General features: G+C 44.0%; 1 protein-coding gene and 1 long non-coding RNA gene across 3 annotated transcripts in view; one reads left to right on the forward strand and one right to left on the reverse strand.

Annotated features, from left to right (window-relative positions):
* Nucleotides 1–26,524, forward strand: part of MCC (MCC regulator of Wnt signaling pathway) — a 304,884-nt gene that overhangs the window by 39,443 nt on the left and 238,917 nt on the right. The window contains exon 1 of one of the 2 annotated variants that reach the window (XM_083151651.1): nt 25,064–25,683. The exons of the other annotated variant lie outside the window; for it this stretch is intronic. Coding sequence (XP_083007777.1) covers nt 25,585–25,683 — 99 coding nt within the window. The 5' untranslated portion in view covers nt 25,064–25,584. Of the gene's footprint in view, nt 1–25,063; nt 25,684–26,524 lie in introns of those variants that run through there. 2 annotated transcript variants of the gene reach the window in all.
* The window catches only part of LOC146015333 (uncharacterized), a 77,476-nt gene continuing 72,540 nt past the window's right edge, over nt 21,589–26,524 (reverse strand). The window contains exon 3 of the long non-coding RNA XR_014448262.1: nt 21,589–21,715. This is a non-coding gene — a long non-coding RNA (uncharacterized LOC146015333). The remainder of the gene's footprint in view (nt 21,716–26,524) is intronic.

Genomic DNA, 26,524 nt, shown 5'->3' on the forward strand with positions numbered 1-26,524 from the left:
GCACTTGATGGATATTTTTACCTTACTTATATATGCATTCATATAAAGTTGTAGAGAGGTGCAATAGATTCTTAAGCGAGGGACTGTTCATGAAAGTTTGTTAAATAAGGCTGATCACTACTCTGTATTTTTATAGACCTCTACAAATGTGTTCCTGTGAAATACCATCCTGTTTATCCTTCAGTTTAAACAGCCACTCCCTTGGAAGCTGAAAATGTTGCTTTTATCCCGGGCACTTGGAGCCATGGGGGCTGCTCCATGAAGCCATGTTCTCAGAGGTCCGTGTTATCTCACAGCTCAGGCTGCGTGACGCTGAGAAGTGGGAACTAATGGGAGAGCCAGTGGAAAGCTGCAATCGGACGTTAATCAGTAGAAATATATTTCCATATTTTCAAACTAACCAGTCTTCAGGGATATTTTTATATTTAACTTAAAGCTAGTAAACACTTAACAAGTATGAGGCCACACGCACCATAATACCAGATGTCGTCCCTATACCTGAAATCCATTACACTATATAAACAAACATTGCTTACTACATGTGCCTACTATGAAAGCACTATCGCCACACGAAGGAGAGTTGGTAACAGATTGCAATGGTTTAGTCATGCTGTTACGGAGATACTGTTGTACTTCTAGTAGAACAGATTTGTTTGAATATTTACAGCAGTCTAAATGAGTATCCCCCAAGAGAACCAATCAGATGGTGGAGGGGTTTCTTTGTCTTTTATATTGTTCTCTCTACGCTATACGAAAACATAGGTGGATTTTCTGACCTATAACAGGATTACTATTATTGGGGCTTTGATAAATGATTAATAAAGTCACTTTGCAGTGACAGTTGTGATACTTCAGGTCCCCTTCTATGTTCTACTCATAGAAAGGAAAGATGAACTGAGCCGGTGGGAACCAGATGGGAGCTCGCATGGAAGAAGCTTCTCTTTCTCTCTCTCTGCTTTATCTGATATTAGGGATCCTCATTCAGTAGTTAACACCATTGGGATAATGCATAAAAGGAAACGAGAGCTGCTAAACTGGTACATTCACTGTTTTTTTTTTTATTATTATTGCTTTTTTAATAAAATGCTTTATAAAATAATGTGATTCTGTAATTATAATTCATATGTTTAAATGCAGTAAGGTGCCCGGGAATCTTGCTGCGACATACAGTTCTAAGTCGAGACAAATGGCATCTCAATCCCTTTTCAATCCTAAATGTGGCTCTTTTTGATGGTGCTGAAGCTGCTCCAGTTATTTTACTTCAAATACTGAAGGGTGTATTTCATGCTAGCCAACTTTCAGGCAGCCAGGTTGGCATATGGGGGTCATGCTGGTGGGCGTCATGACACAAAGTGGTGTAATGGGGGCTTCTGTGAAATGATGCCACTGTGGCAATACATTGCTTAGATTACTGGCATTGTGATTGTAAGCTTGCGAGCAGGGCCCTCCTACCTTTTGACTGTCTATAAATACCCTGTTTGTTGTATCACTGTCTCCCTTTGTAAAGCGCAATGGAATATTCTGTGCTATATAAGAAACTGTTAATAAATAAATAATAATAAATTGTGGGGCAGGCAATGGCGCCATAATAACAATTCAGAGAGAACCGCGTCACTGGTCCCTTCCGCTGGCAGGGCGTTATTTACAGGAGGAGGCGTAGGGAGAGTAACCAGATTTTTTAGAGCAGTGTATATACACTGGAATTTATAAAACACAAAACAATTCTTATATAATAAAATATCCATTAAAAGAGAGATTGGTTTTGTAAACACCCTCCTTATATTGCCTTTCACCAGTCTATATAAAATGACACTACATTCCCTCTATATATAGCATCCAAGTGGTCCCTACTAAACTGAAGACGAATGCTGCAGTTGAAAAGGTTTATTGATTTTATATGGCACTTCTAGCCAAATATATGTATTCAATAACAATAAATTATGGCGTACTGCTACTTGCTTGGAACCCAGCATAACCTCAATACCCAGTATGATACAGGGCTAAAGCCAGATTGGGATAAACCTGGGATAAAACAAACTTTACTAAAAGGAAGCAAATTCATTAACACTTAAAAATACCATGAAGGTAGTGAAACGCACAGAACTTCTGGCAAAGGACGTAACCTACTTTCATAGGATAGAGAGCTTCTGGTATAGCTGGAATATGGGCTTATTCTTATTCACTTGGAAAGGCACAATCACTCTCTAATGAACAAATATGCACTGCAGGTGAGGCAGATGTAACATGTGCAGAGAGAGTTAGATTTGGGTGTTTTATTGTTTCTGTGCAGGGTAAATACTGGCTGCTTTATTTTTACACTGCAAAATAGATAGCAGTTTACACCCCCCACCCTGCACATGTTACATCTGCCCCACCTGCAGTGCATATGATTTTTTCCATTAGCTAGTGATTGTGCCTTTCTGAGTGAATCAGAATAACCCCCTATATTTATGGGCTGCTTTACTTCTTATTTGTGCACAAATACAATGTCCTTATTACTGCTTGAAGACCAATGCTGTTAGAGCGCATTGCTGATAGAGCTCATGTAGCCTAGTGGCTACATGTTGGGGGCCATGGTAAATTAAGTGGGGACTGTCCTAAATGGACATTTCTTTTAAAAGATAATATTGTATGCAGGTCTTCATAGATAGAACATGCTGTTTTTCCTTGTTTGCTGCTCAATAATGCAAACATAGGCTCTTATTCAGCTTGGATCACATATGATAAGCTGCTCACAGCAATGCGAATGCAGGAGGACGTGCATACCACCACATCATGGGTGCTGATTTATGTTTTTGCTGGTGGGTGCTCAAGCTAAAAATATAGGGGAGTGGCTTCATGGGAAAGAGGCGTGGCCACAAAATAATACTGATTTATATTACGCAGCACAGTTGTCTCCAATATTCAAATTATGCAGCCGTTTACGTTACAGGAACTGGAACATGCTCTCTCCACAACCCCCTCTGGGAAAAGCCCGGGCCCGGATGGCTTTCCTATAGTTTACTATAAGTCTTTCCGTTCGACATTAATGCCCCTGTTCCTAAAGGCATGTAACGCGGTTTCTGGGGAGTCAACTTTCTCCCCTCAGAGCCTGGAAGCTCATATCTCTGTAATTCCAAAAGAGGGGAAGGATCCCGCCCAATGCTCCAGTTATAGGCCCATTTCACTCCTAAATACAGATTTGAAGCTGTTCGCCAAGCTCCTGGCTCTTAGACTTGGTCCCCTTCTCCTGGGGCTGGTGCATGAGGACCAGGTGGGCTTTATCCCAGGTAGAGAGGCAAAGGATAATACCACAAAAGTGATAGACCTGATCCATTTCACGGGTCTTGGTGGAGCCCACGTGGTCCTCTTGTCCACTGACGCGGAGAAGGCCTTCGACAGGATTGATTGGACCTTCATGGGATCCCTACTGGAGTACATAGGACTTGGCCAGGCTTGCCTCCAGCGTATTCTTGCTCTATACAGCTCCCCTTCGGCACGGGTATGGGTAAATGGGGCCCTATCTCAGCCATTTGAGATTTGCAACGGCACCCGACAGGTGTGCCCCCTATCCCCTCTGATCTTCGTGATCTGTATGGAGGCACTAGCGAGGGCAATACGAATAAATAGGAACATCAGGGGTGTACAGGTAGGGAGGCGTGAACACAAACTAGCTCTCTATGCTGATGACCTATTGGCAACTATAACGAGCCCTACTACATCCTTACCTTCACTAATGGCTGAGTTTGAGAGATTTGCGCTCTTGTCTAATTTCAAAATTAACTTCTCCAAATCAGTTGCTTTGAACATATCCACCCACCCCAAATAGCTGTAGGCCTAGAAAAAACTTTCCCATTCAGATGGCACCCAACTACCATTAAGTATTTAGGGGTACTACTGTCCAAGGACAATTCGGACCTCTTTAAACTTAACTTTGCCCCTCTGTTGACCAGACTGAGAGCTCTAACTGAAAAGTGGACTGTACTTAAGTTATCCTGGCTAGGCAGGATTAATGCCATTAAAATGAACTTCCTCCCCAAACTACTATTCTTGCTCCAGGCCCTCCCAATCGCGGTCCCCGATTCCTTCTTTAAAGAGTTACAAACAGTAGTAAGTAAGTTTATCTGGAAAGGTTGTAGACCTAGAATTGCTCAGAAAGTCCTTATTCAAAGTCGGGAGAGAGGGGGTTTGCAATTACCTCACTTCTTAATCTACTACCATGCGGTACATATCTCAAGGATTGTAGAGATGTCCAGAGTTGTCCAACATAAATTATGGCCAGCTATAGAGGGCCACTCAGTTGGTATATCCCTGCGGGTATCCCCGTGGCTTCAAAAACTCCCAGTAGTCAACCACCCCACTCTGACCCCGACACTTCGGTGCTGGAGGAAATTCCGAAACCTTGGTTATTTTGACCCCGGTGTGACACTACTTACCCCCCTAATTAATAACCCGGAGTTTCCACCAGGTTTTCACTTGAGAGACCTCCCCAGTTCATCGGATGTGTCATATCTGGGCCAACTGACAGAGGGATCGGGTTTACGTTCCTTTGATGACTTAAACAAAACCACGGGGTTCCCAAGGTCCCTCTTTTGGCTTTACCTACAAATTAGGCACTTTGTCTCGTCGCTCCCTAAACGGAAACAAGGTTGGGAACCGACCCCCTTTGAAACATTAATGCTTTCGAATGAGGCCCCTCGACATCTGATCTCTAAACTGTACCATATTTGTGTGGACCACCTCTCAGACCCGGTCCCCGCATATACAGCAGCTTGGCAAGGGGAATTGGGTAGGGAATTAACGGAGGATCAGTGGGGCCAAATATTTAAATACGTATTTGCATCATCCTCATCTATCCAAACTCTAGAGACACAATATAAAATACTTGTTAGATGGTATAAGTGCCCAACTGTATTGCACAAAATGAATAATAATCTCTCTAATCTCTGTTGGAGGTGTGAACTGCACTCTGGTTCCCCCTTACATATATGGTGGTCCTGCCCAGTCATCCAGGACTACTGGCGACTAATCCACCAAATCTCAAGTAATATCACCGGCACTGCTCTTCCCTTTACCCCAGAGTTCTGGCTACTAAACCTTATGGACATCCCTATCTCCCGTTTCAAGAAATCCCTGCTACGTCATCTGATGAATGCAGCAAAAGCGGTGATTCCCTGTTACTGGAGATCTAAGCTACCCCCCCCTGTGACCCGATGGTTCCAGAGGATAGATCTATACATGTCCATGGAAGATTTGTCCTCCTTCCTAAAGGAATCCCCTCAAACATTCACTGCTACCTGGTTTAACTGGCTCACATATAAAGAATCCCCAGACTACCTACAGCGGATCAGCTCTGTATAAAACAGTGTAAAAAACAAACAAAAAAGATGGTGGCTCCCATAACCCCATTCCCTCACCTCCCCTCTCTACCCCTTTGTTTCCTCCTTTTCTTTCTTTACTTTCTCCTTTCACTATTTAATACGATAAGTATGTTGTTTAATGTGTCCTGATGCGAGATGTTCACTTTGCGCCAGAGAGAATTGAAGCTTTGGCTGTATCCCTGAGTCATCGCACAGACATACTCCAGCAGATCCAAATGCTCCAAGAACACAGACCTGTTGGCTTGACTTATCTGGTGCTGTCTCATCGACTACATATTGTATAGTCTCACATTGGACAAAAGTTGTTTATTGTTCTTTTACTTCGTATTATTTCTTAATAAAAATTGATTGCACAAAAACAATATTCAAATTATGGCAACAGTGCCAAATACATAAATGCCCCCACAGTGCCAAATACATAAATGCCCCCACAGTGCCAAATACATAAATGCCCCCACAGTGCCAAATACATAAATGCCCCCACAGTGCCAAATACATAAATGCCCCCACAGTGCCAAATACATAAATGCCCCCACAGTGCCAAATACATAAATGCCCCCACAGTGCCAAATACATAATGCCCCCACAATGCAGGTACAAAAATCCCTCCTCAGTGCCAAATACATAAATGCCCCCACAGTGCCAAATACATAAATGCCCCCACAGTGCAGGTACAAAAATCCCCCCCACAGTGCCAAATACAGAAATGCCCCCACAGTGCCAAATACATAAATGCCCCCCTTGCCAAATACATAATGCCCCCACAATGCAGGTACAAAAATCCCTCCTCAGTGCCAAATACATAAATGCCCCCACAGTGCCAAATACATAAATGCCCCCACAGTGCAGGTACAAAAATCCCCCCCACAGTGCCAAATACAGAAATGTCCCCAAAGTACCTGTGCCAGCGACGAGGGAGGGGGAGTGCAGTGGGACACCATGGGGGTGTGCCGCTGCTGAGCGGGTGGGTGCTCATCAATTTCCGTGGGTGCTCGTGCCCTCAAGCACCCACAAAATCGGCACCCATGCACCACATGTCTGCATTTGCAATTGCGTCAAACTGCGACCTACAGCCTGAATAAGTCTAACCATGCTTAAGCTGCCTGTTGCAGCACAGCTTGTGAGGCAAAGGAAACAGCACTCCTTGGCCTGGCCACTTCCAAAAAACTGGGGGAATACGCCAACCATTGCGATCACAGGACCCGTCCTGCACTTGCACAGTTCCCCCACTACTGGGAACTGTGCTACGATTTGCATATGCAAATACAGCTGAATTAGGCAAAATATTCCTACTTTTAAATACTTTGGCTTAAGGTGCCCATACACGTTACAATTATTCTATACAATATTGTATACAATATCGCATCTTGGTTTTGCGATGAGATGAGATCTAGTACAAAAAGTATGTGCTGCACATACTTTTTGTACTAGATCTCATGTGCAGCACATACTTTTTGTACTAGATCTCATCTCATCGCCAAACCGAGATATGATGAGATGCGATATTGTATATAATATTGTATTTAGTATTTGTAACGTGTATGGGCACCTTAAGAATTCCCTGTTCTGTTATATAATTTGTATTCTCAAATCACATAGGAATTGCATATTCATTCCAGCAGTTGTGAATATTGCCAGTTAGGTGTGACAGGTACTTTGCATCTGCTGCACTGTATTACATGGCTTCTACACGTATCCTGTAGTTTTGCCCCCAAAAAATGCAGGTTAAAAACTTTGGTACTCTTTACCTAGAAGAGCGGCCATCGCGGGCATCGCATGTACCAAAAATAGAAAGTGTGGCGAGCGCACGCGGACACCTGTGAAGGTGTCCGCGTCCCCTCGCCACGCTTCAGGCTCGGTGGCTCGCTGCGCTCGCCACACTTTCTATTCTCAACTCCATGCCGACATGGATAGTGGGGGTATGAAAAGGTCGTAGGACGCGTACCGCCGCCCCTCGCGGGCTCGCTGCACTCGCCACGCTTCGGGTTGACGTTGATCGTGGGGTGGCGTTAACAATTGGGGGGGCCATTTCACACTTCAGGATGCCTATTTGGCCTCTGTGGGCCATTTAACATTGTTCCCTATGGGAAATCGCGGTAATCGCGTCGGTCGCATCGCATGCGATTTTTTTTTGGTCGCATGCGATGCGACCGACGCGATTTTTTTACCTTACGATGCCCAAGATCAAAATCGTGGGCGCCCTTCTAGGTAAAGTGTACCAAAACTTTTTTTTGTGCATTCCGCTATGGACCCTGTCCTAAGCCAAAGTACTAAAATAGCAGAAATATCCAGGCAACAGGTAAATAGCCTGCCTGCCTTTTTGTGCCGGCTGGATAGCAATGGCTTTGGTGGACCTGTGATTGATCTATGAAATGTTATCAGTATTTCACAAAAACATAAGAACTGTTTATTGTTCAGCTAAATATTTAGGGATTTGCTTATTTTCAAGCAGTCCTCGTAGTTTATTTATCTTCTTAGCAAACCTAATATCTTACTAGGCAGAGGCATAGACCGCACGCGTATATCTCTGGAGACATTTGTTTACACTGTGAGTCCCTGTAGCGATCATGGGTTTTCTCTGAAGTCCGTGGTTTTGAAACTTTATTGAATCACAGCACCATAGAATATCAGTTTTGTTTGTATGGCGCCCCCTAAGATAATTGATTTTTACATTTCTCAATAAAAAAGACATTTAAGTAAATTTAGCCTACCTGTAAACCTTAAGGTCAGTTAGGGTCTGAATGTGAACATGTATTATGATGGGCAGCTACTAGCGGTGGTTTTGCCTATTATTTTGATCATTAGTGGTTTGATTTGATCCTGGACGACGCACCCGAGGTATTTCTGTCTGAGCTTGGCTGTTGAACTACACATTCCAGCATGCCGTGCTACAGTATTACTATTTGGTCATGCTAAAACTAATGCAGGGAATGCTGAGATGTGTAGTTCAACAAATGCTGGAGTGTCAAGGTTAGCCATCACTGCCCTAGGGCATACCTCCCAATTTTTCATTTCCTGAAATCTGGACTTCAGATGTAGCCATTCTCGAAAAGGGTATGGATCTAGGGTGGAGACATTGGCCTTGAGCAGAGAGGGCATGTCAGAGCATCATGACCCCCTGTTTTTTTGTCATTTTGTCTGAGCAGATTTTGCTGATCAAAAATTCCGGTACTTGTGTAGCATCACGGCGCCCGTCGCATCGCATACCACTAATTAAGGTATGCGATGGACCCGATTTGAGCCTTTTCCCGGGATGAGTGTATAATTTTAATATCACGTCTCATTGCATGCCATTATAATGGCATGCGATGCGACGCGATTTCAATGTTAAATGCCCACCCAGACCCGATTTTTTTATTGTATCCATAACCTGATGGGTAATGACAATGTTAAATGCCCCCCCCCCCCCCCATTGTTAACGCCACCCCACTATCAATGCCAACCTGAAGCGTGGCGAGCACAGCGGTATGCGTCCTCCGGCCTTTTCATACCCCCACTATCCACGCCGGCGTGGAGTTGATTTTATATGTGGCGAGCGCAGCGAGCCACCGAGCCCGAAGCGTGGCAACGCGCATTACTTCACAAGTATTATGCGTCCCCTCGCGGGTCTTGCCACGCTTCGGGCTCTGTGGCTCGCCACACTATATAATATCAACTCCACGCCGACGTGGATAGTGGGGGTATGAAAAGGTTGGAGGACACGTACCGCTGCGCTCGCCACGCTTCGGGTTGGCGTTGATAGTGGGATGGCGTTAACAATAAGGGGGCATTTGACATTGTACACCCACCCTGCTGGGTAATGACAATGTAAAATCGGGTCTGGGTTGCCTGTACAATTAAAAATCGGGTATAATCGCGTCTCATCGCATCGCATGCGATCATATGGCATGCAATGCGATTTTGTGGTTGTACAATGCCCTGCGATGGAAATCGGGGACGCCGTGATAATACACAAGTACCAAATTCCTAAATTAGCAACCATAAAAAGAAACAATGTCACTTAGGAGACATTGGCCCTTATTCTGATCGGTGCGGCCGGAGCCGAATATGCGGCCAGGACCGTGCGTGCGAAACCCCGCCTTCCATACGGATCGCCAACTCCGTCCGTATGCGGTAAGAAGCTGGCCGAACGGACCGCACGTGTATTTTTCACGGAATACGCCTCCTCCATCTAAGGGAACCTCCCCCATCATTCGATGGTCGCAGACCATCGAATGCAGGACCGAATGCTCCACCAGCTCCCGCAACCTCAGACCACACGGAAATGTTTCCGTGCAAAAGCAGGGATCTGGGTGGGCAGCTGACATCCGGCGATGTCATATGTCCGCCCCCTACACATGCGTCACGACTGCATTACCATACGTACGCCCAGCGTTTGCATGGGAACGCCCATGAAACGCGGGGCGTATGCATATGGTAATGAGCCCAAATAGCCCTTCACGCCCCTCTCCACCCCCTGTTCAGAGTGTTCACAGATCATGCAGGATTTGGCCGTACGCCCCGCTCGCACATGCGCAGAGACGCCTCTGCACATGCGCAACAGCAGCTCATTGGGGTTGAGATCTGGTGACTGCGCTGGCCACTCCATTACTGGCAGAATATCAGCTGCCTGCTTCTTCCCTAAATACAGTAGTTATTGCAGAATTTGGAGGTGTGCTTGGTGATTGTACTGTTGGAGGAGGAAATTGGCTCCAATCAAGCGTTGTCCACCGGGTATGGCATTGCAAAATGGAGTGATAGCCTTCCTTATTCAAAATCCTTTTTACCTTTCACAAATTTTCCTCTTCACAAATAATCTTCTGTGTGATCCAAACACTTCAAACTTTTGATTTTTCTGTCCGTAACACCATTTTCCAATCTTCCTCTGTCAAATGTCTGTATTCTTCTGCAAACTTTAGTCTAAGATATGGCTTTTTCTTTGCCACTCTGCTTAGAAGACCAGCATCCCAGAGTAGTAGCCTCTTCACTGTAGATGTTGACACTGGGGTTTTGCAGGTACCATATAATGAAGCTGCTAGTTGGTCTTGTGGTCGTGCTCAGTTGTGCATCAGGGCCTCCCACTTCTCTTTCTACTCTGGTTAGAGCATTATTGTAGGAAATGTTTAGTTTCTTGGCAATTTTGCGTATGAAATAGATTTACTTTTGAAGAACAAGACTAGACTGTTGAGTTTCGCATGAAAGTTCTCTTTTTTCCTGGCCATTTTGAGAGTATAATCTAATCCACAAATGCGATGCTCCAGCTACTCAATGAGCTCAAAGAAAGCCTCAAATTTATTTACACTTAAAAATACCATGAACGCACAGAACTGGCAAAGGATTTAACCTACTTAGCTTCTCCGTAGGATATAGAACTTCCTGCTTTACTAATTAATTAATTGTGCACAGATAAAATGTCTTTTTTATTACTGCTTGAAGACAAATGCTGTTAGAGCTCATTGCACTATATACGCCTAGTGGCTACAAGTTGGGGGGTCATGTTAAATTTAAGAGGGGTTTGCCCTAAATGGACATTTCTTTTAAAAGATAATATTGTATGCAGGTCTTCATAGATAGAACATGCTGTTTTTGCTGCTCAATAATGCAAACATAGGCTCTTATTCAGCTTGGATCACATATGATAAGCTGCTCACAGCAATGTGAATGCAGGAGGACGTGCATACCACCACATGTCTGCATTTGCGATAACTTCAAACTGCGAATACAGCCTGAGTAAGTCAAACCTTACTTAGGCTGCCCCTTTGCAGCCCAGATTGCGAGGCCAAGGAAAATACAGTCATTGGCCTGCCCACTTCCGAAAAACGGGCAATACGCCAACCAGTGCAATCACAGGACCTGCCCTGCACATGCACAGTTCCCCCGCAGTTAGAACACTGGAGTGATGGCTGCTGGAAATGGACCTCTATACACCTATGTAGATACAGGTTGAGTATCCCTTATCCAAAATGCTCGGGACCAGGAGAATTTTGGATAACGGATTATTCCGTATTTCGGAATATTTTAATATTTCAATGATGTATTTTGAAGTATCTTGCATTTATGCTGTATAAACACATAATATACACACAAATATATTTTATTACCACATAAAATACACACAAATATAAGTATTGTTCAAAAAACAAGGTTATAAAACGTGAAACAAAATGTGTGTACTATCTCAGAACTGAATTTGAATGCCAAGCAATCATTGTCTTGCACATATATAGTGCCAGTTACATATCATGCCCCCAGTGATGCTGTTACAAATGTCCCCAGTAAGTTTTTAGCAAAAAAAAAATTTTTTTTCACTTTCTGGAATGTCTGGTTTGGATACGGGATACTCGACCTGTATTTAAAAAAACAGAAGTTGGAAGCTAGTATAGTCATTTACCACATTCTCTCTTGTACGGTAGTGATAGTGATTGACTGATTTTACACACAATGGTTGTGACCTAAAGTCCTATGCATTTAGCAGAAACTACAGTATCTGCACTCTTAGAGGTTTATTTACTGAGATGGGAGTTATAGTAAAGATGGGATGTTGCTGTTGACAACCAATCAGAATCTACTTATTTATTTAGCACCTTCTAGAAATGACAGATGGAATCTGATTGGTTGCCCATAGAACATCTCATCTGAACTAGACCTTCCATCTTAGTAAATAAAACATAGATTCTAGATACTTCTATAATTTGCCACAGTATACTTGTTGTATAGCCTATTCAGTGCAGATTATGGGCGGTATTCAGTGCTCTGTTGGTGAGCAGTTCCGATTAGCTCGCCCTCAGAGCATTCAACTCCCACCCCTTCCCTCACCGTTTTCACCTCACTGGTTCCTTTTGGCAGGGTGGAAATGGCGAGTGTGGCCATTAAAATGATGAGGCTCGCCACTAAATGCAGCGGGCTCGCTGCATTTGCGGCGAATCTCGCCATTTAAGGAGATGCTCACCGCCCTCTAATGCGAGGATTTCTCCATAACATTGAATACGGCGAAGAGGTTTGATGGCAAGGATGGCTTTTCCTCGCTGAAAATAAGCCGTCCTCACTGTAGAAAACCCCCACTCCGCGGCATTGAATACCGCCCTATGAGTGGCTCTCAACTTCAATAAATGAGTCCCCTTATTTGATGTGGCAGGGTTTCTTCTAGTTTTAAAAATATTGATGTGTGCTACAGATGGAGCGGGAGACATCTTTGCAGGGGATGGCGGTCCCCGCAGCCTCACCGACGGTCGCCCTGGGTCCTCGCCGCCTTGCTGCACCCCCCCTCTAACCCTGTCCGTCTCCCTGAAGCGGAGACGGACAGGGTTCCCGTCCCCCAGCCGACGGGAAACTGATCTCTATCGCCGGCGCCAGTGCAAGGTATCTGGCGAGCGCCGGCCAAAGATGTCTCCCACTCCATCTGTACAATATTATTCCAACACACTGTATGGGTCTCTAGTTTAAGATGGCTAAAACTTTATTTATTTTTTAAGGTAGAAGCAACAACCTCAACATTTTTCTGTGGTGCTTATAGTTTTGTTTAAAAAAAAAAAAAGTTTACATTTAGGAAATAATATAGCTTGCTAAGTAACGCAATTTTCATAAAAATTTTGCCACTAGATCAGGCCTGGACAACTTGTGGCTCAGCTGTTATGAAACTACACATCCCAGAATGCCTTGCCACCGGTTTAGCATTTCCTACTAGCAAAATTGTGGCAGGGCATTCTGGAACTGTAGTTTCACAACAGCTGGAGAGCCACAAGTTGTCCAGGCCTGATCTAGATGCTAGGGCAGCCTGTTTAGCATATGGATAGAGTGATGTCACAATGCAATTGTTGATATCCCAGCGGAAGCCACAATCCATCTAGTGCTCACTCACAGAAGGCTTATAATTTGATAAGCAGGAACACAAAGTGATGGGTAAATTTATTTTGTTTTCTGATGAGTTCCCTCAGACTCTGAGGACTGTCACCCCAAAGCAAGGCACTGGTGCTCTCCCTGTTACTGACCATCTCAAAGGTAAACTCAATTTAATTTAATTTAAACCAATCCTATATCTATTGGGGACATATGGGCTCTAACAATGGGAATATAAGCAAAGCGTTCAATTTCTTTTGGAAAAAGGAGCCTGTTCTGACAAATATGGGACATCAAGGAGCAGCATATGAAAATAATAGGTAGTAATAGAGGTTTCTACCCTCTCCTAAAGCAACAGTCTGGGGTGGTTATCTGCATCATTTCTCTCCATGCATTTACAAGTAAGCCCAATGATTGGTTTTGATTATTAATTTGGGTTGCTGCATTATTTTGGCCACACTACCAGGGCCGCAGAGAGGGGGGGGATGGGTACTAACTGCCCGGGCTTGCTGGAGGGGCCGGAGGGGGCCCTGGTCCGACCCGCTCCCTTTACCTTCCCCCTCCCTCCCGAGCAGCAGCACACACCTCTACAGCATGTGCAGTGCTGACAGCAGGCTCAGCATGAGCATCTCACTGACAACGTGAGAGCTAATGCTGAGCCCGCTGTCGGCTCAGCACATGCGGTGGGTGCGTGCTGCTGCTGCTGATGGGGGGGGGGGGGGAAACGACAATAACACCCCCTCCCTCAACTATAGAGTGCTTTTTCACCCCCCCCCCCCCCTAAACATTTTGGGGGCATGGCCTAATCACTGGAGATGACCACGCCTCCCACAATTGGACCATGCCCCCAAAATTTTACCAGGGCCCGTCCATGCCTCTCGATGGGCCTGCACACTGCTATAAAAATAACCTGAAATATCACAGCGGGTTGGGATCATTTGGTCTACAGCATGATGGTTGACAGTCATTAGGTCGACATGGTCCTAGGTCATTAGTTCAACAGTGTCTAGGTTGACAGTCAAAAGGTCGACATGGGGTTTTTCACTGTTTTTTAACCCGACTATCAACACAATCGACACCGTTTAGTGTATTATAAAGTAGGGAGAATAACATTTATTTTCTTTCTTTGCAAAGATTGCTGCTTATGTTCGTTAAATCAGTGTTTGTAGAGATTGACAATTATGACAAAGAGACATCAAAGCTGTAATACAATTGTCAATCTATCTGCAGCATTCTTATGCTTTATCCTGTAACAGGCAGGCAGGGCTCCAGCAATGGGAGACTGGATATTCCGTGGTGGCATCACCTATGCTGTTTCCTTTCATCCCATCATTCTACTGAATCAGACCCCAATGTGGAGACTCTGCCTAATAACATAAAGAGTGAGAAGAAGCTGGAGTCTGAGCGAGCGTTCATGATAAAAAGGCTATTACAGCAGGAAGCAGCCAAAAGGCATAACATGCTTGCACAACACATGACTACTGCTGTAGACATGGTCACTCTTAGCACCTGGGACATCCTCAGGGTGTCTGCATATACAGTGCCAAAGGGGAAGGGATTTGTCTGTGCTGCCTGCTGTCACCAATTCCCTACCCTCCAATCCCTAGTGCAGCACATTCACACAGGCCGCAGCCAGGGCTTCAGCTGTAACCTATTCTACCTCAAGTTTAAGACCTTCTGGGCCGTATCCAACCGTGCAACCAGGGCATCAGACCGAGGGAAGGAGGAGCTGCGTGATATGGGTGTTGGCAAGACACCAATGAAGTATGCAATACTGACCATAACAATTTATTTGAAAGTATAAATGGAATAATAAAATATCATCATTATTTGCAATATACTAATTCTGCATTACTGGTATATGTTATCTATATGTTTTTTTTAACAGGAGCTTTTATATACAGTGTATATCTAATTATACAGCCTGTAGTTTGAAGCTTCAGAGTTGTTACCATTTTTATGGTCTCACCTGAATGTACATTATTTTTACCAGACATTGGGGCAGATGTATTAAGCCTGGTGAAGAGAAGTGGAGATCAAGTAGAAGGCGATAACACACCAGCCAATCAGCTGTGTTTGGAAAACAGCAGTTAGGAGTTGATTGCCTGGTAAGTTATCACCTTCCACTTTCCGTACACTGGTATATCTGGTCACTTGACTCAAGTGCAGAACGACCTGACATGTATCCAGTATTCCCATATATGAATTAGATGGGCTCCGGAGTGGGGTGACTGGATCACACAGGGACCACTTACTACAGTGGCCAGTCAATCAGATTGCCAGGGAACCTAATCAATCAGATCTTATTAACACACACAGTTATTTGGGGCCAGGATTTTATTGTGCTACAACTAATTATTCCTATAAAGCATAAATCTAATCTCCTTTGTTGTTAGACAGCCCTCCTGAATGGTGCGATGCTAAAGCTCTTGTTTTCCCAATTTATTTATATTAATATACATTTATTTAACAGAGGTGAAAGAAATTGGTAACTTTGGTCCTTAGCATCTTCGGCTACTGAACTTGCCTGTTAAATTTTATAAAGTGTTAACGGTGTTTGCACTCGATAACAGGCTATTTATTGGGGATTTTTGGTCTAGTTAGACCTGAAAATAAATACCCCTTGAGTGCTGCCTTTTGGGGCTAATTGAATAGTCCCAGAGAATCAGCCTGTGTAAATTAACATACAGAACTGAATCCCTTCTATGTGATCAAGCGATCAAATAAGAAAATTGGATGAATCGTAGGAAATAAAGGAAATTTCTATAATTGTTCAAAGTATGTCATAGTACAGTGCTTGTATGTAGACCTAGGTGTACAATCTGACATAGCACACAGGACATGTATCACCCACGTTTCTGGCACCAGTTAAAAAAGCACTGAACAGGAATAACGTTGCTACTTATTTAGCTAGTGGGAAAGTGCTATAGCTTACAGTATAAAATATATAGTACTGTTGGGTCTGCATACACATTATACGCTGGATATGGACTCAGCCTACATTTATGCTATATACTGTACTAAAGGTGGGATGTACGAAGTGACGTTTTTGGAATTTGGCCACCTTTTCCATTTTGTACCAAGCGCCTGAATGCAATACATACCAGGGCTTGGACAAACCTATGGGTTTATCTGCAGTTCCCTCTGAGAGGGATTCAATCTGATCCCTTCCAGCACCCAAACATCCACCATGTCACCCTTTGCATGTGCAGAAGAACTCCTGGGTCCTAAACCCAGAAGTCCCTCTGTCGCAAAGTACAGCTTGCATTGGGAGGAATGTCCTTTGCACATTTCTAGGTACATACCATTATTGACAGTGGTATGGATCCGATAAGTGACTGTGTGCATCACATCTTGGATGCGATACATACTGTAGTACATTCCACCCTAAGGGTTTCATTAGCAACTGCCCTACCCATCACAGAAATGATTTAGCCCTGGACTACCAACCGGAGGCATCCCTGCAAGAGCCTCACAGCACCCCAGCGTGCTTAGGCACACAGTGTTGGGAACCACTGTATTAGGGAATAATACACTGAAGTTTACATAAAGTCACTCTCCTAGTCACTCTCCTTAGCACATCATCTGTGCAATCTTAGAATTTGTAGAAGACATTTGGTATTTTTTTCCCTTTCCTTCTGAGATGTGGATATGCAAGTACTGTATGGGCAAATCTAATAACCTATCCAGTGGTTTTACCTGCTTATGTGGTGTGCTAAACTGCCTGCCATAACATGGTCGTTATTGTGGGTTTTCGACTTTTCTTCATTTGTATGCAGCCCCGTAACTTGGAGGCAGCCCACCGTGTGCATCCACAGCCAACCTCCTGAGTGCATGCCATCATAAGGCTGTGCCCGCCAGGGTGGGTGGGCACAACCACCATTACTGGTTCACTACTTCACTGCTCTGAGCATCCTAAGTAGTGAACCAATGATGGCCATGACTGGAATGTCCAAAGGAATGGCACCTGGTTAACCCAAATGCAGGGTCAGCGAGTGTGCTGCCCACAGGTCACTCTGTTCTGTTCAACGGCACTGGCTCCATAGCCAGGCCTTGAGTGCTTTTGAGACGTGTATAAGAATCCATTATTGTTTTTTAATTGTTGTCGTCCGTCCCCACCACAAATGGGGGTACAAAATTCTATACGGTCTTTCAGAGTGACTTTGATTATTTAGTTCCTGTGGCTTAGCAGACGGGGTCTCCTGTATGTTGCCATGCTGTATACACAAATAAATGTTTCACTTATACTGTGAGGAATACATGGTGCATAGTTACAGAAACACTAGTGGATAACCTGGGGGTAAGGAAGGATGCTAAGCACATTCAGGGCAATATGTACTAAGCGTTGAATAGTGATAAAATGGAAAGTGATAACCCATCAATCCATCAGCTCCTAACTGTCATTTTTCACACACAGCCTGTAACATAGCGTTAGGAGCTGATTGGCTGGCACTTTATCCCTTTTGGAGCTTAGTACATCTGGCCCTCAGAGAGAGGACTTTTGCACAGGTGAAGGCTGTGTGTTAGTTGGTGAACTACAGTATTATCCCAGTATGGTCAGTGTTATGTGTGGAAGTAGAGAGAGAATAAATAGTAAGGTGCGCTGCTAACTGCAGCTGGTTCGAGGATTGTCCGTCCCCTACACAATACAACAGACAAAAGAAAATGGAACCAGCGCTAGCTGTTTCTCAATTTATTTGAAATTAAGCATATATGACCGTTTCTTTCAAATTAAAAATGTATTTATTACACAGTTCATAGGACATGTAAAATCAATACAAAATAATAATCCGGAATGGGAGACGTATCCCAGGGAAGCGCGTAGAGCTTTTTTATCCCTACCCTTGACACCTTTATTTACTCCTGAGGATTGCTTATTCAGATATCTTCACTGGATCAAGGACTTGCTTTCTCTATATGGTCATTCTCAATCTCAAGCATTTAAAGAGGACCTGACTAGCAGCTCCACTGCAAGATACCACCCCGGTTTACCGGACAGGCATCCAGAACTTATCTGTGGTTACAGCTTTCCACCTCTGGGATTCACCCACTTGGTAAAACAACATTTATTGCTATATTACTAGAGACGTCCAGTCATCACCAATTACACCCTGGATATAGGAGTATCCTATATTGTGTCACAGGGTAGACTGTTGTGGCGATATTCCTGAGCGATCTCAGAGGAAGTATTTTCCACCACCATCCCATAGGAATCTGGACATTGGACCTGACTCAGACCTATGTGCTAGGCAGCATATATTCGCTGCTTAGCGTCCAGGTAATCGCCGCCTCACCAAATGTCCGCCCCTCCCATCGCCCGAATCTCCGCAGTAGCATGACAATGGATGTGTATGCGTACACATCCGCTATCCAAGTGGGCATAGAGTGAGAATATAATAGTGTGCTGACCGCAGCGAGGCACCGTGCCCGAAGCATGACGAGCGAATCGGTACACTTATACGGTGTCCATGTCGATGGCAACAACTTGTGTCTATCTTTTTGAATGTCGACCCTAAACTTGTACTGACCTTCTGTCAATGACGACCTATTATGTTGACCATATTTCAGATGTTGGCCACTAGTCACTGTCACCCCCTATACCATAACCCATAATTAAACCTAAGGATGACATATAAACACAAGTTATTTAAAAAAAAAAAATCCTGAATTTATCCATAATAAACATTAATACTAGGGATGCCGTGAAAAAACTTCTGATACTGCAGGGTGTACGAAAAGTTTGGGAAACACCCATGTATACAGTTAGAGACGAGGACTGCACCATGGCCTTTACTCAGGTTGATTCGTTCGCTTACACATTCGCACGCAGCCGAGTGAACCTGTTTGTTCGGATCCACACACAAAGAGGAGTGGCATGCTACTGCACGTACGCTAACGTGTTCATACGGATTTTACCATGTCCACTCGGACTTACAGTGTGCGGACGAGGGGATGGCTGAGCGAACAGGCTCTGTTGGTGTTTTATACGCCACAGCAAGAATCCACTCTGAAGTAATGTTCAAACCATTAACCAATTAACCAATTACCCAAAGTGTATTTTATTTTATTTATTACATTCAATTAACTAATTGTCTTCCCCCAATTACACTACACTAATAGCAGTTAAGAATCCTGCTGCATTTGTGTGTAAAAGCAATGAAATATATAAGAGATATGAACGCAGAGAAGTGTAAATGGTTAAACTGCAAAAGTGTGCTTCCCGTGTGGCTGCCATGTAATTAGTTAATTGATTAATGAGAGGAACTTCTATGCTGCATGGGTGCGTATTGTGTGCAGGTGGAAGTATTTTAGCTATTGTGCATGTTGATTGCCCTAGCTGAAACGGTCCGAGCACTCGCTCACTCTAGGGAGGCTGCCGCCCAGCACTTGTTGTCACCACGCATGTATACAAATCCGGTTGCCGCCCAGCTTTTAACCGCGCCCTTCGATATGCCCACATTAGGCCTACTTTGCCCGAGCGTTCTCGGCACAGTATTTCTGTTTGCTGGGTGACATCTATGCACAGGTGACAGAACCAGCACATGTGCATAGTGAACAATATGCATGCGCAGTAGGCTAAGAAACGCGCTCCGAGCGAATTTGTATCCGAAAGAGTCAATCAGAATAATGTCGCTCACAGATTTTCCTCCCACCCATAAAGAAGTACAGGAAAATCTGTAATGTTAGATTACCATCCTTAGCAGTGATGTGTGCTGCTGCACACTGCAACCACACATTGCCACAAAAAAAAAAAACTTGAATAAACTTCTCACCGTGAATTTGTACGAGTGGTATGCTTACTTGTCTATTATAGATAGTAGAGAGATAAGATTCTTGAACTCTAAACCCATAATGATGTTCCTTCACTCCGCATTAAGCACACTACATTCCTTGCATACTACAGCAGTCTCTTCCTGGCTTCCTCCTCTTTCCTGCCTCACTCCTTGTGGTATTCTCCCTTCTAGCAATCCCCATACGTCATCGTCTCTCCCAGCCTGTTATCGCCTTCCAGTGACCCCTACTCTCATATTCACTTACAGATACACAGATAAAGAAAAACCCTGCAGTATTACATCTGCTTGCTTCCATGAAGACCATTCGAGATACAATACAAAATAAACCAACTCTGAAGGTAGTTTGTGACTTTTGTCATCCTGCAAAATAGTTTATCCAGAAAATGGCCCAAAATATGTTTCTCCTCCAAAGACTAAAGGTCCATACACACTGGGCGACTATGCCCAGCGTGTATGGACAGTGATGATAGCATTCATCGCTGCAGGGAAAAGCTGCTCAGTGCATACACACTGAGCGGCCATACACACTGAGCAGCTTTCCCCCTGCCCGGCGCCGATGGAGGGGGGAGGACGGCGTTGCATAACCAGCAGATGAATGGCTTTCACGGCGATGTTGCAGCGCTCACCGCTCATCGCCGGGCCATACACACTGGGTAGCTTTGAGCTGAAAGCCGCTCAAACCTGCTGTTTTGAGCGACTTTCAGCTCAGTCGCCCAGTGTGTATGGGCCTTAAATCATAGTAGTATGTGCAGGTCCAGTCATCCACATCACTGACTTTTTTTTAACAACTTAAAGTTACAATATGCTTAGATGGGGGCCCTAAGCATATAATTTGTCATAAGTTCAGTTTAAGGACAAAACTGTACTCTATATAATAAATGGTGCAAGCTGTAAGTAATTATAGTCTTAGAAACAATGGTTCTGAGTCAGATTTGGACGTAAACCCAATGTTTTATGGACAAATCCGATGGTGTGGGGTCTGCGCATGTCCAGAATTGATCCTTTGTGATCACTCACAGTCCTCCCTTAGCCGCAGCATGACTGACCTACTGCGGTGTTTGGGGGACGGCATCCGGGACCATTCTGCAAAACGGGAGTGTCACCGAAGTGTTACAGATTGATACAAGGATTATAGTGGCTTTTATACTCTGGACTGTTGCCTCCAGGCTGAATAAAACACGCATCTGATCAGACACTATGAGAACATACATACTGCACATATAGAAGGCTTAATTATTAATGAAGGGTTTTTAAAACTGAAAGCACGGGAGATAAAAAAAAAAAACAACAACAAAAAAAACACCAGCGTGCAGGATTTTTCCCATAGCCGCAGGGTTTTGCTATTCATTTGCAAGAAAGAAAATGTTCTATAGAAATCAACGCATCTATCTTCAAACCTCTCCAGAGCAAGATTGATTTTTCCTAAAATCATTATTTTTAGGAAAAATCAGAGATCCCCCATAGGGCTAATTAAGCAATTGGAAGTTTCTTATTTGCTTTATTAGTCTGGAATTACACCCCTTCCAAACTGGTGTATTCTTCTCCAGCTTCAGGATCCAGACTCCTGCTGCAGAGGCGAGTGTGTGTGTGTGTGTGTGTGTGTGTGTGTGAGAGAGAGCGAGAATCCCTCATCCCATCATCTCATCTACAACTCCCAGCTGCTTGTGTTGACCTCTTGTCATTGTCATCTCTTTTGTCAATGTCGACAGCTTTTGTTTCAATCTAGACACTGTAGACCGGATATTCCTAGGGATGCCACAAGTCCATATTTATACATTACAAGATCTCAAATTCCTGTGCAAAACCTTTTATTTTCCCTGAAATTAATTTATATTTTAGATTTCAATTTAAAGGTCTTAACCTTAGTGATGGTCCTGTCTAGGGAGATGACACTGTGCTAGGGCCGAAATAATGTTTGTACACAATAGCTGGTTATATTGCACTGGAGCCATTTATCAGCAGACTGAGCATGTTCTGTGATCGCATGGTGCATGCGGGAAGGTGTAGCTGTGATCTCGCTCGCAATGAGGATACAGCGAGTGGATGGAGATCCGCAGACACATCATGGCTATTTTCAGGGCATGTATCTGCTGTCAAATGCAAGCTTTTACCTGCTAAAACATGGTGCCTGTGCCTCTACTGCTGTGTCCAGTCTGTATAGCCATAGGCCAACCTATAGCCATAGCGCCAATGTTGCTCATGTTTGCATCTAGACAGCAAATGTGTAAGCAGTTGCAAATGAGATTGCTGGGCATCCCTTTTCAATCCTATGTGGCAGATTCACTTGCTAACCTTAGCAGTTCTGTAACTGATAATTGCAAATTCCATTTGTGTACAGGGCCCTATGTGTGACAAGAGCAGTGCCAGCCCTACGATACATGGAGTACACAGAGCGCCTCACACAGCTGCCGTTAATGGTAACGGGGGCAGCTGCCACCAGCCGGGCACAATAAACAGCTGGGCAGAGAGTGGTGGGATGCCCGGCTGTCCTTAAAGAAAGTTTACGGTTATTCAAAATCTCCCGCTGACTCACGAGCCAATCAGGATGATTGGCTCGAGTCAGCGGGTGATTTCAAATACCCACGGACATTGGACCTGCTCTGAGGACAGCCCACCACTCTCTGCCCGGTTGTCACTACTTACAATTCTGGCTGGCTGGCGGCGGGAGATTTCAAATAGCCATGGACAGTGGACCTGGTCTGAGGACAGCCGGACAGCCCACTGCTCTGTGTCTGGCTGTGTCTGCTGTCAGTTCTGTCCAGCGGGCAGCTGCATTTCACTCCCCTGTGGCAACAAGCATTTTCTTACCCCTTCACAATGAGCATGTAATCTACCTTGGTAACTAGCAGGTAATCTCTCTTGGCAATGAGCATGACACGCCCTTTGGCAATGAGCATGACACGCCCTTTGGCAATGAGCATGACACACCCTTTGGCAATGAGAATGAGCATGAAACGCCCTTTGGCTATGAGCATGAAGCACCTAGCAATGAGCATGTAGGTAAGCAGCACTTATGTGGCATAATATGTAATGGGCATCATGGTGTGTGGTATAATGTGTAACAGGCATTACGTTGTGTGGCACAATGTGTAATTGTGCAGTGTGTCTGAGGGGCTCTACTGTGTGGTGTAATGTGAATTGGTACTAATATGTGGCTACGCCCTAAATTTTTGCACCGTCTCTATTTTTACATATCTATCGATACTCCACCCACATTGTATCTCTATCCACAGTGAGGGGCTCTAAAATCTGTGTTTGCTTACCCAAAAATCTGTATAAGGGTCAATTTTTTTTTTCCCAGCAATTTACAACAATCTCAAATAATGTTCTGTTTCAGGGACTGAAACACCCATATAATAACAGATTATTTGTTTACTAGTAAGCCCGCTCAAAGCAAATGCTTTGAAAGCTAGTCTGCTACCTTGTGATTGCCTCTGTGTTTGTGCATGTGTGAGAGAGAAAGATGTAGTTTCACTCGCTGCCAACAGATTTCGGAGACACACAAATGGACACTAGACCTATATACTGTATATAGATGATATGACATTTTTAATTGTTAGTAAATATGTGTTTTTCACATTACTTCCCAGTTCTGGTTTTTGGATCTGAATAGCATTAAGTTATTCCAAACGATTATCTGATTAGATATTTGTATTATTGAATATGCATACAGGTATAATATTAATAATATGGTTGTCTGTTGGCAATTAAGCAAAATGTTTGTACTTATTGTTCTAAAGGTGTATTAAGGACTTAGCAGTGTGTTATAATAGGTTGAGGATAAATATTGCTGGTGATTGGACAAACCCTCTTTTGGATGCTTGATACCTGCCCAACCAAAATTTAATGAGTTGTTTGAACCATATTCTGAAAGCTGCAGTATCACCTTGCTTTAATAAAAAAAGGGGTATAGATCAGTGGTTCCCGAATTGTGTGCCGTGACTCCCTGGGGTGCCTCAGGACACTTGCAGGGGTGCTGCAGTTTGGTGGTCATGGACCAATTCAAATTATGAATCAATTATTTATTGACAAAACCAGTTATGGTTACTACCAATCAAAATATATGTACAAACAGAAACAAATCCTGCCCTTTACCACATAACTGAACCTAATGATCACCACACAATTCTGATACTCTAGGGTGCCGTGATTCAAAAAGATTGGGAACCCCTGGTATAGATTAATGAAACTAGGCAGTTCATCTGCAAGGTATCAATGTAGTGGGGACAGGTCCACTTTAATGAGCTTGTAAAATATAGCAGACCTAAGGACCGGGGCCATAACTACAGTAGGTGTGTCCCAGTGGTGCCTTGCCCACAGCTTATCTGCACTGTGGGAGCATCCACTGGCACACAATTAGTCTGCAGAGCAGGGATAGGCTTGGAAGGAGAGGTGTGCTCCCCGCTCTGGCTTCATGGGGACTCATGGTGGGTGGAGCCATGTGGGACTCGTGAGGGGCGGTGCCATGCTGGACTCCTGCTGCTACTGCAGCACCTAGAGCAAGAGAGATAGGCTGCTGCAGTTCCAGGGCCCTTCGAGCTAGTGAGAATTGGCACATGTCGGCTCAAAAAACAGTAAAGAAAACCCCATGTCGATGTTTTGACTGTTGACCTTCCCCATGTCGACCTAATGACACTCTCCACCTAACCCATGTTGACGTACATGGTGGTGACCCAATGACCGTATCCCTATTTATTATTATTATTATTATTATTATTATTATTATTATTATTATATTTTTGGAGCAACCTCTGTCCCAGAACGAGCTAACTGTATTCCTGGAGCAAAATGTTTTTTGTTTTTGACAAGTTTAAACTTCTTTTAATGACAAATCGCACAAATAATGGTGACTGAATAGAAAGTTAATTCAGGAAGTATTTGGTGAGGAGAAAATGTAACCGAGGAGATTTGTATTTTGTAGCAGTTACGTTATTCCTCACATTTATTCCCAGAACTACTTGAAAGAAGATAATTGATACAATGATGTGCATGCTGTCCCCCCTTACTCCCCCTCTGGTGTGTGTATCAGTGTGTGTCACCGCTCCAGGACCGCCCCTCCATTTCACTCTGTAGCCAGCAGCCAGACAGCTGTTTTTGATCACAAAGCCTTGCATCCACATCTGAAGAGAAAGCAGAAACTTTACCATAAAGTGTCCTCCTTCCATGGTTTTGTATTGGAGGTGCTTTCTATAAAGAGCTCCTATTTTTTTTACATTTTTTGGTCACATGAATTGGTAGAGTGAACTCCGCACAGTGAGCTTACAGGGGGGAGGTGTCCTCAGTGGAAGCCACAGAGAGGCCAGCACACAGCTAGAGGCAAGCACAGCTGCAGCTCAGGTTTTACATGGACTTGAGCGCCTCATCTTTAGCAGATCACAAGTGCTGTTCGTGTGCTGCTGTGTAGTTAGTGTAACCGTATGTCTTTGTACAGTACCTGCAGAGCCAGCCTGATCTCCCCAGGCTCAGCATCCTCTAGTATATATGTGTGCAAGAGATTCTTGTTTTGCATGTCACACAAAAGTTAAGCCGGTGACTGGCTGGACCAGATGATATCTGCTGTTTAGGAAGCAGAACCCAGAGGTGCAGCAAGGATCTCTGAAATGTGTGTGCCATAAATGCAGGACATCTTGCACACCTACACCCTACCTGCTGGAACCATGAATGCTGGACTGGGGGTTAAATATGGGGACGAGTCAAGTGTTGAAATTGGCGAGGTAAGTTTTTTTGTTTTTCTTTTGGGATTTTTTTTAAATCACCATTCAAATTCTGAGAATTGACAGACCAGGTTTCTATATGGTCAGTACCGCAGTCATTACTTCTGTGGGAAGGGGAGAACTGACCGCAGCAGAGGGTAACTTCAAGAAGAGGTTGTCCAAAAATGCTGCTTGTTTAGTCATAAGGTTTCTGGTGTTAGAACTGTCTATTTTTATTTTGTTTTGGATGAAGAGTTGTGTTAGATATTTCTGATGCTTTAAATGTTATTGAAGTGAAGTGCATGAAGATTGCAAGCTTCTGGGACTCATTACGTTTTGGCTGTTCGCCTTCTGTAGTTCCAGTTGTCACACTGAAATCCTCTAAGTGCCTGTAAAGGTCAGTGTATGGTGGCTGGGACTTTCACATGGCTGCTCGCTCTGTAAATCAAATCATATACTGTAAGCCGTGTACAGCTGCCACATAACCCCCAATCTCTGTGTGACACTTGATCTGGTATTAGAACTATTCCTTAGTGATATCTTTATGGGGGGGGAAGGGTAAAGGAAGTAGATGCCTTGGAAGTTTTCCCTTTTTTGTATGGGCCGGGTGATTTCCCTGCTGTGTCTTTACAAACGCAGCCACATCTAGCAGGCTTTAAACTCCTGCCAAAAGCCTTCAACTTCAGCTTCCCTAAATCTTGTTATTTCTGCTCAGATATCATTAAACATGAAATGCGACACAAGATCGGCCAGATAGGTGTTGTGAACAGAATTGTTGGCATATGCTGCCAGCCCAAGTGGCTGAACCTGGATCGTGCTGCTTTTAACCATTCATGAGCCAGATATTTTTATAGCACAAAGT

The sequence above is a fragment of the Crinia signifera genome, chromosome 1 (assembly GCF_055691185.1).
Source record: "Crinia signifera chromosome 1, ASM5569118v1, whole genome shotgun sequence".
NCBI classification, from domain to species: Eukaryota; Metazoa; Chordata; class Amphibia; order Anura; family Myobatrachidae; genus Crinia; species Crinia signifera.